Source organism: Agelaius phoeniceus, chromosome 2 (assembly GCF_051311805.1).
Source record: "Agelaius phoeniceus isolate bAgePho1 chromosome 2, bAgePho1.hap1, whole genome shotgun sequence".
Taxonomy (NCBI): Eukaryota; Metazoa; Chordata; class Aves; order Passeriformes; family Icteridae; genus Agelaius; species Agelaius phoeniceus.
The window spans coordinates 81,010,407-81,025,975 of NC_135266.1; the positions used below are offsets into that span (position 1 = coordinate 81,010,407).

At 38.9% G+C, this 15,569-nt stretch overlaps 1 protein-coding gene across 10 annotated transcripts in view; it reads right to left on the reverse strand.

The window, feature by feature from the left end:
* The window catches only part of FAT3 (FAT atypical cadherin 3), a 400,048-nt gene that overhangs the window by 104,336 nt on the left and 280,143 nt on the right, over positions 1 to 15,569 (reverse strand). For 8 of the 10 annotated variants that reach the window (XM_077173992.1, XM_077173994.1, XM_077173999.1 and 5 more), the window contains exons 5-7: positions 4,121 to 4,435; positions 2,008 to 2,218; positions 1,486 to 1,554 (exon numbers count right to left, since the gene is read on the reverse strand). In XM_077173992.1, the coding sequence (XP_077030107.1) occupies positions 1,486 to 1,554; positions 2,008 to 2,218; positions 4,121 to 4,435 (595 nt within the window). The remainder of the gene's footprint in view (positions 1 to 1,485; positions 1,555 to 2,007; positions 2,219 to 4,120; positions 4,436 to 15,569) is intronic. The other 2 variants (XM_077174000.1, XM_077173997.1) reach the window with 1 other exon arrangement.

Sequence of the window (15,569 nt, forward strand, 5' to 3'; positions counted from 1 at the left end):
CATTATATGACAGAGGCTAAAATTTCCTAATGTTCTTCCTATCATCATCTCTGTTTGGTAGGCAAAAAATAAAATACCATTACAAGGTGTTGCTTGATTGAAAGTGACTCTTAATAATGAAAAAGAATGTAGCAGAAGAGCAGGGGTTTCCCTCGGGGCAGCATTTTAATGAGAGTTGGTCAAGCTGCCATGGAAAGGACCAGAAGTCCAGCAAAAGGTTCAAATAGGAAAAAACCTGTCAATAACATCAATAAAGATGGATTTGTCTTGGGAGGAAAAGGGTCAGTGAGGAAGGGAATGGAAATATAAACATTAGCTTATAAACTGCATGTAGCATACTGAAGCAACCAAGGAAATGGCAGGAAAACTGTAGGAAACATATGCTGTCCTCCCCCAGGGACTAGCAGCAACCTCAAAACATGGTAGTAGCTTTGGGTTTAATTTTAATATGATTGGCACATCAGAAACCATGCTACAAATTCAGAGAGGAAATGGTGCTGCTTCTGTCTTTCATCTGCACAAATTGGCAATAAAAGGTGGATGAAAATGACTCTGACAGACTCTTTCTCCTGTGGTCCTTGTCCTTCCTGTTGGCTAAACCCATCTGCAAATAACTATGTTGAAATGGGAGCCAGGCTCAATCCCTGTAAATAAAGACTGCTGATGCACACTTTCTGCTAAGTCCACAGCAAAGGCTTTTTGTTTCTCTAATCTTTCATATAGCATTTGCTTTATAACCCTTCATTTAAATAACTAGACTTTGTGCAGATGAACTGTTTTACATCCAAAGGTATGCAAACACTACATAGAAGCATCTGCAAATATTAAGAAGCACAATCATTTTCTAGGGGAATTTCTCACTTTTGAGATGTTAAATGAGTTATTTTAAACAACATTAACTGAATCAGCAGCAGAAGCGGGAAAGAAATGCTTAGGAACATTGACTCCCATTTCTTTACTTCAACCAAGTGAGACCCTTTACTCCCTGTAATTTTGGCATTTAATGGCATTTCCCTGTGATTTTAAGACTTCTATGGCTTCTCATCTTTTTACTAAAGATGCTTCTCCCTCCCTATTTTTATAAGCAATTTTATGTAAGGCAATTTTGTGGTTGAAATCTCACATCAAAACACATTTCTCTGTTTCAGCTTGCATTCAAGACAAACTTTTGGTGTCTCCATTTGTAACCCATATGTTGAGGCATCCCATTCTGTTTCACAGTTAAATGGATGGCACTGGACTGTGAAAAGTTTGAATTAATTATTTGTGATAAACTGTGGAAAATCCGTGAATAAAATGATAATAATTGGACACAAATACGGTAAAAGCTGTCATAGAAAGAAATGCAGCACATCCATGTGTCGCATCGCATCCTGTCACAGGCACTTATGAAAGCTGTAATATAAATTGTCTCAAAAAAACTTGAAAAAATAAAAGGCAGCCTGGATAGTTGTATTTTAGCAAATGTGTTTGCACTAAGGGTACCTTCTGTTGAACAGTTCTGCCCACAAGCTGTCTGTAGAATATAGAACATCTCTCGAGCATGCTTGCCACCTTGAAGCAGGGCAGTCGGAAGCAGAAAAAAAAGAACAGAATGCAGAAAAAAAGGTGAAGAAAGAGAGAAATGAGGGACAGCAAGTCTAAGTACCATAAATACATTTAGAAATGAGATTAGCAAAGTATGACAATAGAATTTAAATGACAGACAACATTAAGATTGCAGTAAATAACATAGTACGAAAAAAAACCAATTCAGCCATACAGCGCTTTTTTTTTAAGCTTAGCTAAGGAGTCATAACAAAAGCAGAAATATTATTATTATTATTACTACTGTTATCACTATATTAAAATAGCATTTTCATTTCATCATTAGGAAAATGGATTTAACTGGGGGTGGGGGGGGGAGGTGGGGAGGCAATTCAGGGTTAGTTTTCTTGCTCTCAAAACTGCACAGCTGAATGCTTTGCTTCTGGGGTGTCCTCCTGGCACCACTGGTTCCTGACTTACCGACGATGTCAAACCAGAGGGGGATGTTGGAGGGCTGCACAGAGACCACCCCCACAATCTCGGTCACTTTGTCGCTCTCCATGATGGTGAAGTTGTAAAAGGGTTCATCAAAAGTCAGGGGCACAGGCGAGGGCGCAGGCTTTTTTATCCATTCGATGTGAAGACGCGCAGTGGAAGATTTTTGGGGCCGGCCATTGTCCACTGCTTTTATCTGGCAGGCACAAAGAAAAGAGGGCTCAGGCTGAGCATCCCACCTTGGCAGTTCAGAACTAATTCTACTGCAGTGCAACGACTGTTTGGAAAATGGCCTTTGTAACCTTTTATGTAAAATCTCACAAAAAAAAGGATAAGCACTTCTTTCTCAATTCTCACTCTTTTTCTTTTTTTATTTTTTTTTGCATTACGCTTTGACTTTTAACTGAAAAAGGTGATTTAAAACTGAAATGTTTTATTTAAGAAATGCTGGTGTGAGGCCTCCTGCAGATGCAATTCAAACACTCCCCACACAGATCCTCCTCTCCAGAACCAGCTTCCCTGTCTGATTTCATCTTGCACCCAGTTCCATCTTGTAGCAAAGCTGGAAGCTTTGTAATGACCCTTTGTAAGACCATGCATTTGCAAAACATGCTCACCCAGAGCATGTTTGACTGCTTTCAAGTGGCATCTGTGTTGCAGATAAGTATTCCCTATATTGCCTTCCTTGGGATCTTTAATTGAATTAAGTAAGTTTCAGGTCATTTCCCTCATTCTCCAAAAAAAAATATAATTCAAAATTTTGTCATGTTTTCTTTCTCCTCTCTGTCGAGTTCATTAGGAATTGCTTTGCTTGGTGATATTTCTTTTTATTATAAAGTCTTCTAGAAAGATGGATAGGCTTGATCTTTGTGTGACATGCTTTATGGATTTAGCATAGCGAAGGCAAGAAGAGCAGCAACAAACACTGGGCTTAAGAAAAGGCTGAATGCAGGTTACAAAATGGGTGCTTTGGTGGATAACATCAATGTTAACAAAATGTTAACCTTTTTTTAAAAAAAAAGGTAATGTTTCTGGCTATATAGGTCCACTGGTATAAATATGCCATTAGAATACATTTTAAAAATGGGGAATACTTTATTTTTCTGAGATATCATGCCCTACTTCTTCCCCTGGAAATGTGTTAAGTGTATTTGATACTAACACTCGTCACTCTGCTCCATTCCAGGGAGGCCCTTTGTGAAAAGATACTGAGGGTGTGATGAGCAGTTTCTAGTTAGAAAATATTCAGTTGTTGCATTATAAGAAGGCTCAGATCTCAAACTGGACTTTGAAGTTGCCAGAGGAAAAAGTACTCAGTCACTCGAAGGCTGCTCTACTCTGATTCCTAGGTATTTCTCAACATTTTGTTGTTTATTCATTTTCCAACATTATGAAGGCAACCCACTTCTGTAAGATACATCATTTCCAGATGTCAGACCATGGACCTCTGACATTTTTATTTCCGCTCCTTAACTACAACTTGTTGGCTTATTCCTGCACATGAAGAGTGCACATTCTAGTCTTATATGGCTTTTATATCAACTCAACCATATTTTATTCCCCCTTTCTTTCACTTTCACTGTATGGTTAGAGTTCTGAAAGAAGAATTTTGACTGAGCTTTCTTTTAACTGAAATTGCTTCTACAACACAGAGAACACAGTACTCCTCCTCTCTTAGATGCAGCCAACTAACTGGGACAGGAGGTGCCCTCTGTAAGGGCAAACAATTGTGTCCACACCAAAGTAAGTACCCTTTTGTAGCTGTATCTGCCCAGGCCAACATGATGCAACTTTGGGAGCAGACAAGTACTTGGTCTTCATTTCTGCATATTCAAGGGAATGGCTTATGCTAACAATTTGCAGGCTGACTTAATGCTCTCAGAATACTTCATGACCTGCAATAGCATGAAGGATCTCTCACACTCAATTTTTTGGCAGTAGTTGCATATGAATACTAAATTTCTTAATTTAGGTCTTACATACGGGGCATAAACACAGTTATATATTCCTCTTTATACAGGAGGGCCTATTTCTCAAAAAAAAAGAAAAAAGAAGTCAGGCAAATCATGGGTTTGTATGTCAATGAAAGAGTGCTTACTGTTAAGATGTCATAACTCCCCGCCGTGAACTGCTTTCTGGAAGAAACCATCCCTGTTTTGGGATCAATGAAGAACTTCCCATCATCGTTCCCGTCCACAATGCTGTACGAGATTTCTGCATTAGGGCCTTCGTCTTTGTCAAAAGCGAAAGCTCTGTAGATGGGCTCCCCTCTTTTCTTGCGGTCCCTCTCCGGCAGCTTGATCTGATAGACTTTCTCTGGGAACTGCGGTTTGTTGTCGTTCTCATCCAGAACTTGCACCACCACCCATACAGAGGATTGCTTGGGAGATGTGCCCCCATCTGAGACAGTTACCTGAAAAACAGCAGGGCAAGTTATTCCCAACAGCTACAGTGGGACTTCAGGAATTGGAGAAAAACATAAAATATAAGGAAATTCCCTGCCTTCCCCAAACTAACCTGCAGTTTGCAACACCTTCTGTGTACACAACACATAGTTACTATAAACATGCTCAGGGCTTAACTCAATTTATCCACAATGGCAAATCCAGGAATCCAGAAGATTTTTTACTTCTGAGATGAACGTGGAATATGGAACCTGCAGACTAGGAAGCTATTTCTCAAAAAATTAAATCCTTTTATCTCAAATTCTGCAAGTTTATCTCAGAAGAGAGAACTGAAATTAACCCATTAATCAGGGATCCCTGCATTTTTTGCATACATGTTTTAAAGTTTCTTCTGTCACGGAAAGAATTTGAAAGATGTATTTCTTCTTAAACCCTAAAAGAACCTCTGTCATTTTTTTCCCATTAATTATTTGGAAATTCTTAAACAACAAAAGGATTTCTGTCAGCTCTTTTCATTCATTACCCAAGATGAGACAGCTCATTAATTCCAAACCTGCTTTATATGATTATAAGGAGCACAGAGAGGCAGGTAACAAAAAATTTCTGCTGCATTGTGTAGAGAGTGCACTGTGCTGCCAGAGACATGTAAGAAATAAAATCTTTGAGATGAAAGTTAATTAGTAATTTAGCTGCAACTTAAACAGAATTACTAATAATTTTCAATCTGAAACACTATGAAAATGAAATGATTCAAGATCAACAAGCCCTCAAGAGATTTAATAATATGCCTTCGAAATGAAATCAATATGTTTCAAACTTCTCCCTCAATATTTCGATTGCATTTTTAATGAGAAAGAAATAAGGCAGAAAGTTATTTTTGTTTGCATGAAAGAAGTTCAAATTTCATTTTCAGCTACATATGGTAACATGCCAAATCCCACAGTAGCAATTTCTGATGATAGTGAGCCAAGATATTACATACCCTTCTCTGCTTATACTGATCACTGCACATCGACTGGTTTACTGGTAACTCAATGTTTTATTTTTCCTTAAAAGTTCCTGTGTTCCCTTGCAAATCCTATAGTCCTGATGTCCAGTCGTTGGGCAAAGTAAAATTTTCTGGGAATAATACCCCAGGGCATTTCCCCATCCTTGTGTAAAGTCTAAACTTAGAGTAACCCCAGTTTAACACTGAGATCAGCAGAAAAATTGTTTTCTATGAGAAAGGTAAAAGACTTTATCTCTTTCCTGTATTTAACAATGTGTTTAAAAACTGATGCAGTGGAAGGGAGCAGACTGACAGCCTTGGGGACTGAAACAGCTCATTTACAGAAAAGTGAGGAGCATGGCAACATACAGTGGCAATATAAATTCCCCAAAACAGCCCAGAACCCACTTGGAAAGTGGAACCATCCTCCCAACAACACATACCAGTCTCAGGCCTCTTTCTCCCAAGATTGGGGTAGAGTTTCCTAAGTGCTGAGTTGCTTTGGCAATTAGCAGTTGCTGGGATCACCACTCCTGTGATGGGGACAGCTGTTTGCAGAGTGCTGGATGGGGATGAGACCCATCCTGCAATGTGACATCTGCCAGTCACCAGCACAGGGGTGTGGGAAGAAGACCCACATCATTATCAGTGTGCTGAGCCATCCAGTTCCCACTACCAACACTTTCCAAAACAGCATTTCTAGTGCTGAAAGGCTGTACACACAGCTGTGAATCTGCCTTTCCACACTGTGCGAGCCACACCACCAGGGACCTCAAGCCTCTCCACTTCACTGATGATCCCCTTTATTTCTGCTCTACTCTGTTGCAACTGGCCAAGCTCTAGGCAAGACCACAAGTTAACAAAGGAAACCTTTTTTGGGTTTCTCCATAGATAAAATAACCATTGATAACAAGCAGTACAGGTTGTATTGCATAGAAACAGAGACACACAAACTCAAACTCAAAAAATATCAACAAAATGCTTTTTTTAGTATTAAAAAATACTAGCGAGATTCTAGAAATTCTTGTTCTCTGAACAAAACCAATTTTTTTTTTGTTTTAAGACATTTTCTTCAGCCTGCTAGCAGTAATCAACAAAAAAGCTGTGTGAGTGAGATAAAGAGTTTACAACCAGCTATGTCAATAAAATCTATGAAAACCACAGTGGCATAAACAGTCAAAAAACAACTATGATGAAAAAACCCTACCTGAGTCAAAAAATTGTTCAAGAAGTGAAGCATCCTTCTGTCTTACCAGTACATTCTCACAGTTTGTCACGATACTGCTGAAATCTTGACTAGCATGGTGCTGTGGCAGCAAATGTTTGCATGCATTTGTTTGTTTTGTAAGCCCAAACTTGGAGGGACTCTATTTGGTAACAGAAATGTTGCACTGGAAATATTTGCTGACAGCTAACAGGAAAGAGTAATGGCAATAACACAAAATGACAGCTAATTAATAAAAAATAATGAGAAACGGCCTGAAGTTAGTAAGTTCTACTTGGGCTAAAACTTTACATCCCTGGAGAGGAAAATGTTAGGCACCAGCTAATACTTTTTCTCTGAGTGACACTCAAAACTTACCAAAATTACAGGATGAAGCTCCACTCAAAAAGCTCTGAGGGCCAGACAGAGGAGCTGAAGTTCTCTCTTTGCAAGCATGTAAATTAATTAAGCCTCCCTCACACCAGTGATGTGATTATTTCCCCAACTGTAAACCTGCATCTTGACTGATCCCTTTTCTGCGCTCCATCATCCTGACCCCAGCCTGGCTATTCAGGTTCCAGCCATAAACAAGGTAAAAGAGCTGCAAAAATTTCCTCTGCCCCTACAGAAAAAAACCCCACCATGACAACACATTAAAACAAACCAAGAAATTGCTGCCAGTTCAGAACTGTTCCCAGACAAAACCAGGGAGAAGCAGAGAGGTCATTCAGCACATCACTCTGCAAATACCATTTCCATCAGGACACAGCATCACACCAGTACTTAGGGGCCCCTCTAACCAAGGCAATTTCAATTCAAACGTTACCACAGTTCTTAGCTAAACCCTTGAACAGCTGGAAATTACAGTAAAAAGTAACCAGGGAGGGGAGGGAGGTTAGGATATTCATAGGACAAAGTTAATTCACAGCTGCTATCTCTGGAAATGCAAAAGGCAGATGTGCAAGGCACAGGAGAGCTTGCAGAAGAGAAGCTGTAATTTAGGACCAGTGAGGTTCTTTTGTTTAGAAACCTGCAGGTAGCATGGTAGGAAAAAGAACACAGAGACAAAAGGTAATGCAGAAGAATGACATCTGAGTGACATCTGTCATTCATCTGTCAGTCTGAGACAGACTGTCTCAATACATGCTTGTCAAAGTTTGCCACAGAAAACCAAACAAGAGTTGACTCTCACAGTAATCAGTATGGGAAAAGGGCAAGGACAAAATCACAGGTTTCCCAGCAGAGATAGGGAACAGCTGCTTGGTCAGCATGTGCTTTCCTAAACAGTGAACACCTTCTCCTGTCTGTGATGAGTCTGGTATCCAGATCCAATTGCTGCAGACAAACTGCTGCTATGACCATGTGCAGCTGAGATGGACCAGGACAGTGCCTGTCCCCTCTGCTGCACTGGTTAGATATTGCTGCTCATGCTGTGTCAGGACAGCCTAAACACAGAACATAACCTCCCAAAGCTGGGATACAGCCATGAAAGCAGCTGAATTTGCACTCTCTGACTAATCAGACAAAGGGTTGATCTATTCAGTAAGGGTGGAATGCCTTAAAAAGAATATGATTACATATTTAATAGGGCCTGAATGCAACAGACAACAAAATTAATATGAACTATTATATATTTTCATGGTGAAATCCTAAGCTTCGCGGCTGTTTTCTCACAACCAGTTCCACTACAGTTCTCTCCACAAAATGAGCATTTTCCTCTAGGAATCTGTATCTACCCATTGGCTTTAATGCTTATGAGTTAACAGAAATATGTCTGTCAGTACACATACAGATACTGGTTACCTGGGAATTTCTTTGCTGAAGTAACAACAGTCACACCTCCCTTACAATGTTTCCTTTAGCTGGATGGACCAGGACGAGGCCTCCTCAAATTCCCTCTACTTCTATCAGATATGTGTTTTTTGAGAAAAATGCATTAAAATATCTCCTTCTGCAGCATATGACAAATTCCGTGTAAGAACAGAACTCTCTCTCCAAGTAAAACAATTTCCACTTCTTCTGCAGGATCTACTTCAGCAGGTTTGGTCTATAGGCATTAACACTCCCTTCCCTACAGGACTGAGAGATATTGATGTTTATGTTCCTGTCCACAGAACAACTACAAAGGGATTTCCATAGAAGTGAACCTTCTCAGTGAAAATGAAGACTGACAGTGAATGTTAACATACCACAGCTGGAATGTTAAATGCGAGAAGTTCTTCTTTTCATGACTATGGAGAAGGCATGGAGGAGACCTCTACTGTGGAAGTATTTCCTAATAATCCAGCCTAATCCAGCCTAGCAGAGCTCAGCAATGGTCACAAAAGGAATTTTGCCTTGAGACAGTCACTCCTCCTATGAGTCAGACTGTGACACTTAATTGGAGAAGGTGTAGTTCTTGAATCTTTCAGAATACAGATACAACTGTGAGGACCACCCTCCTGAATTAAGAGTACTATATGGAGTCTCATTAACAAAAGCTCATGACTTCCAAGGTAATTATTAACTCAGCTGGAGGGAGTAGCTAGCAGGGATGTTACTTCAACAAGTACAAGACAATTAGCAGGTGTTTAATGTGAGTCATCATCTCAAGCCTTGAGAAGAACAAGTATCTTCTTCCATATCATTCCTTGGCTGGAAGAAGTACATAGCCTACCCAATATTTAAGTTATGAGAAACTGTCACATCACTGTCATTAGCATTGCAAAAAGCTGAAGATGCCATATTTGCTTGTTTACTTTTTTAGTGTGATAACTGCTTAATGCAAAATGAAGTGAGCCGAGATGCTTGTGCCTCATCAAAGGAGCATGCACAAGGAGGTTTTCAGGTAAAAGTCTCTCCCTTCCCCCAACAAGAAATGCTAATTTTACTTCACAAAACCTTAGAAAAGAGAATCTGGTTGAGCTACTGAAGGCAGAAAAATGATCAAAGGGAGCGGGAGAGTTAAGGCATCCCCCCGCTGTTAGTGACTAATGGGTTTGTTTCTTCTGCCAGTGTGTAAACGAGCTGCAATACCTATTGTAAGTCTCTGGAATTCAGCCCGAGTAGGAGAAGTGAAAGATTATAAAGGAGAGCTCATCGAGGGATGAATACAACTTTAAAGTCAAACACACTGAATTACTATCTCTGCTGACTTCAGAGAGAGACTAAACTCGTGGCTAAATTCTTACAAGGAAATATTTTTCTGAAATGCATGCTGTTACTGAACTATATGTCAGATTATTGCTACAAAGTGAAGGCAATGTAGGTCAAAGATATACAGAATATGAGAGAAAAATAAATGTACTTTTCTTTTTTCTTCAAAACGAACACTGAGTTAGCTGTAGCAAACTAGATACTTTATCTTTCTAATCCCTTATCTAGCAACTGTGGGAAAGAAATGGGTAAGTGCTTATTTCACTTATTATAATAGGATGTGGTGTTGTCCCAAAAGACAAATTATAATTCTTGTCCAAAAGAGTTCCAATCATATCAATATGATCCATCTTTTCTTTGCTAATCTGGGAAATCTTTGTTTGTAAAAAAAACTACTACATTCACTCTGGCCAGGTATGAGAAATAAATAATTTAGAGTACATTTTAAATAGAGATTATTACTGACATAAACACTCTAGGTGTTTGATTAGGAATGTCAATGGCTTCCAGCCACACTCAAGCTAGAAAATGATGCATAATGGTCTGTTAAACCATTTGAGAATTAACGATGACATCAGGTAATTTCAGTGCTGTATTGCCAAAAGACAGGAAGAAAGGAAGGAAGGCAGGCTTTTTCATTTGGAGTTAAATGCTCCCTGTAGTATTTGCAAACCTAAATATTAGAAGAGTGTACTGAAGAAAGCCTTAGAGGCTTCAAGTCTTAACTTTTGTCAGACTCAGAATGCTGAGACCAGTAGATGGTAACCAAAGGACCTGGAAGAATGCAGTATCAGAATGGGTGATTTACAAGTCCAAAACACTACTACTACATCTATTACATTTATCCTGTGTCACACTTTATTCTACAAGCTTTTTGGAAACAGAAACAGTAAACAAGTCCTTGTAAAGAAACTTAAGACTTGTATTTCAGATTTAGCAGCAATAAAAGGAAGAATGTGCATAGCTCTTGACAGTGACCCTCTAAAAGAAAAATAGCATTGTTTTTCACAAGCATTGCTTTTAAAGTTCATTAGAGTTTGGAGATCCTGACAACCTTTGTGCATCAGCCTTTATTTACAGTGTTCTTCAATTAATACATGCTAAATGCAGAACCAACCATTACTCCATTTGATTCCCAGAAAACAGAGCAGCCTGTCATGTGTTAAAGGAAACTCTTCCAGGCAGCCTCAGAAAGCACCTTCCCCTTCCTTTCCCTGAGTAAAAAGATAACTATAATCCTTAGGAATGTTGAGCTCATAATTTGCATTTGATGAAATGTAGATTAAACTTTGTCCAGAAGTGACTCTAAGGCAGTCACTTTCCAGAAGTCCAGAAGTGCTTCTTACTTCCACCAGTGGAATTAAATACAGAAAACCTTTATTCTATTGCCTAACTGTAGTATACAGGCACCTAAGATTCAGCAGAAATCCTCTGGTAAGGAAAAGCACTGCTCAACCAGGACTTTTTCTGACCTTATAGGTGATAACAGCACCCTGAAACTACACATATCATATCCCATTGTGAGCAGTTTGCAAAGTTTGCAACAAGAAGATTGGAAAATTTGAGATGATCACAGTAAGAACATCAACCTCAGTCTCTAAACAATTGTAAAAGTCTTTTGAGTACATTATGAGCTTCTTCTTTGCTCATGAGGCTACAGTAATGAGTCTTGCTAAATATATAATGAAGAAAGGCTTGAAAAGCAGAAGAATACACTCCAAAGTGTCCCCTGATAATACCTGTCGAACAACATTTACTCACCGTCAGACTGGCACCTTACAAACAAGATAAAGTATGATATGCAATTGCTTAAAAATGATTTCTTTAGGCAAATGAGACCTCTTGAGAAACAACCTATCACTAAACAGAAGTATAACTACCCTTAAATGACAAAGAAGATAAAAGTTGCCTATTGATCTTCACAGTAAACTTTGAAGAAGGTGTTTAGCTCCCGCTGAAAGTGAAGATTACAATCTGAGAGTTTTGTGAACAGAAAATGAGTAGTCAAATGTGAGAATATTTCACTTCAAGCAGATTTAAATAACATAAAGCTTGCAAATCAAGATATGCACGCAGTTTAATGTTAGTAGTACTCTCTATGTCAATTTTAATCTGATTCATACCTCAATATCTACTTCAGCCATTTGTGGATTTTGCTTTTCTTGTGAAAAGAAACACCTGTGATTAAATATTGATAAGTTCCTCTCTATCAGATCTACCTCTACAGATAATGCCCTTCTCCAAAAATCTTATCTTAGCACTCAGGAAATACAGTAGCTCTCAGTTTTTGTGCTTCAAAAGAGGTGTGCATCAACTTGCAAGCTCACCACACTGCTGTTTTTGCAAAGATTCAATTACTCTTCATTTTCTATCCACAAATGTTATTTGATTCTCATCTTCACTATAAGAAGGAACCAAACACCTTCTTTAGTTTCCCCAAAATAATGAAGATTGTTACACATCTCCAAACTTCCATTTTTTTCTTACTAGACCAGTCAATATGTGTAATCATGTAAGAAAACCATTCTGGCTATTAATAAAGACAGAATATGTTATCCATGATTCCAAGATATTTCCCTACTATAAATAATTTATAACTATAAACAGTTATAACTATCAACAGCTCAAAAAATACGTGCTGATTTATTGCCAAGAATCAATCAAACTATAGTACTAGTCACCATGGAGTTAACTAATCAACAGTATTTACTTTGCATCCTTGTTTGGGTGCGCAGCCATGTCAGTTTGTAGCACAGATCCCCAGACACCAAAACTGACTGGGAATTAACTCCCAGCTCCTTTAGCAGGAACTCTTGAATTCAGAGCAGGTGTGGGGCAATAGCCCTCCATCTGTCTGGCACTAAGGCAGCAGCACTGCTTCATGCTAATGTGGTGCAAGCTGCTGAAGGTCCTCTAGGAGAAGGCAGAGTGTGAAAGAGCTTGCTCTGTACACCCTTAAAAATATTGTGGCAGAAGCTTCTGTTACAACAAAGCAATAACTTCAACTGAGACTTTCAGTCTTCAAAGGGAATAATCATCTTGTGTCCCAAACTATAATATAAAAACCTACTTCTAAACAATTTTTGTCTTACTGACATCCACTGCCCTCTGATGTTGGATGAAACATCCTCAGGTGAGGCTCTGTGATGGTCAGTTTCAAAACAATATTGCTGTTCCTGAGGAGGTAAAAATCTTTATTTGGCCAGCAATGAGAGGAAAGATATACACAGTAGTTCCTTAGATTTATTTACTTTATAGGAACACTGCATATACTGCATATATTATTTATTTACTTTATAGGAAAACTTTATAGCAACACTCCAAATTCTATGCTTCTATATAAAGCAGAACCAGGGATTTTCAAAAGAAAGGCAGTAGTTTCATTTTTTTTCCCCTCAGCAGCACTTGGTTATGCTAACAGGAGATGACACCACCTTGTCTCTGGCCAAAAATCAAATTAAGACAAATCCAGCCCCATCTCCAGCTCCTCCTCCAGACATTCCTCCCCTGTCACACACTTGCAGCCACCTCCACCCACCAATAAACTGTTTGTGCATGTGTGCTACAAACAGGGCTACAGAAATAATCAGGGTTTAAAATGAACTGCCAGAAGAAAACAAATCCCCCCAAAAGGCAGATAGCAGTGAGCAACGGCAATGAGAGAGCAAAAGGAGGAGAGGCAGGCCAGCTCCCCAGTTCAGGCTGGGGCAAGTTTACTAAGATGTTTGGTCACTGAAGAACATGCATTGTACAACTGCAATTTTGGTGATTAATTCTACAATTTTACAACAGATAGAAACTTAGAGTTCACCCCCCAGACCTCCCTCCCCAAAAAATCTCTAACTTTGAACTCATCACTTATCAACAAGCCTTTGATCAATACCAAAGCAGGCAAAGCCAAAACCATTAATGTTAATGTATAAGCCTTTGTGTCCCATCAGTAATGCTGAAAATACCCAATTTTCACCTTACACTGTTTTTCCACAATATGCAAGAAATGAGTGCTCTCCATCCACACATACAGGTAAAAGGTTTCAAAGACAGCTGACAGACTGATGAGCAGCCTCTGACATTTGAATGCAATTTAGTTTTTTCTCAGTGAAAATGAAGCTTCCAGTTTTATGTTCAAAATAAAGCTTATGGGTTAGAAAACTGATAAATAAAAAATTGATTTTGTAGCTGGGTAGAAAATGTATAAATCAGACTTTTAAGCGATACAGGCTTTTCCCAATTTTTGAATATCCTTTAGAGACATTTTAAATTGCAAAAAGCAAAAATGTATGGTTTAGGCCTCAGAAATTTATCTGCATTTACTGAATAGTCACCCAGGAAGATTGCAGTGACTGTTTTCATTAATAAAAAAGGAAAAAAAAAAAAAGAAGATATGATTTTTTTTTGTGATATTCAAGTTGACAGTCATTTCTTTGGTTATCAAGGAGGTGCAAAGTAAAATTTTAATCAAATTAGAAGAAATTTTAATCACATCATAGCAATTATTCATGCATATTTGAATAAAGTAATTTTTGGAGTCAGATGAGGATTTCATCCTAAAATATCTTACAAAATAGTATAAAAATTCTCAGAAAATCAGTATGAAAAGTAATTAAAATAAGGTGAAGGAGATAAGCATGAATAAGGAGCCTTGTTGTTGGGGTTCTTCCCAAGGCAGATTTTTTAAATCACAGTATCATCCTCCTTTTGTCAGACCAGGTTAAAGTAAATCACATCAATAGTTGTTTTGACTTTATTAATAAAAAGTTTTACTTGACTTCTTGATGCCTACTTCACAACTTTCTGTTACAAATCAATTTTGGACAGATAAAAGGCATTAATTGGGCCATATTTAATCACACTTTCATCTAACAGGCAACACAGACAAGCCTTATTATCTCAACCTCTACTTGTCTTTGATTTTATATGTCCTGTAAATATCTAACTAGCTAATTTATATTGCCATGGGGTCAAATTTACAAGCTGGTTGAGAATCAATCAGCATGGGGAAAAAAAATGAAGATTCCAATTTTGAAGTAAAACTCATTCTTGGACCTATCACCTTTTTTACATTTTCCACATTGATTTCGCAGCTTGGAAAACTCAACCTGGAAAGCGGGCTCAGATGTTGTGTCCAGTACAAAGATATGAAACTGAAGTTCAGGAAACTGTTCTGGTGATCAAGAATGAGAGCTATCATCCCCTTCCCTCATGGGTGCAGCAGGACTCTGTTTCACCAGACACAGTGCAAACCTTGCTCTTTCTCACTAGACAAGACTGACACGAGCTAAGCGTACCTTTAGGGTCAGGTTTACTGTAATCCCCTTTTTCACTAAGTCAGTTTAGCTCTTTTCTCAGCTCTGCTGAATCTCTAAAAATCACCACAATCACCTGAGAATAGTCTCAGCCTCCCCAGCCATGCTGTGGACAGTAGGGTACACAGATACTGCACAACTGGAGACAGAGCTAGTGTAAAGACAAAAATCACCCTCATGCTATCTGAGCAGCCAAGTAAGTACAGACACCTTCTTGGTAGGGAAGCACTGGCCAGCTGTGAAACCCTCAGACTTGGAAATCAATGGGAATTTTCCCACTGACTTTGGTGAGAATGGGGTGGCATCCAGAGCTCAACAACCTCAGTTCAGTTGTTTTAATTCTCACTGAGCTTTTGCCCAGCCCTGGGCTTCAGGATGAGTACCCAAAAGCTGTGAGGGTACTCATCCTGAAGTACTCAGCTAAAGCGTAGGGAAGGTGTGCACCACTGCAGCATCACCACTGCATGCCTGATAACTGACTGGCAACAATCTTATTTAGCACCCAGGCA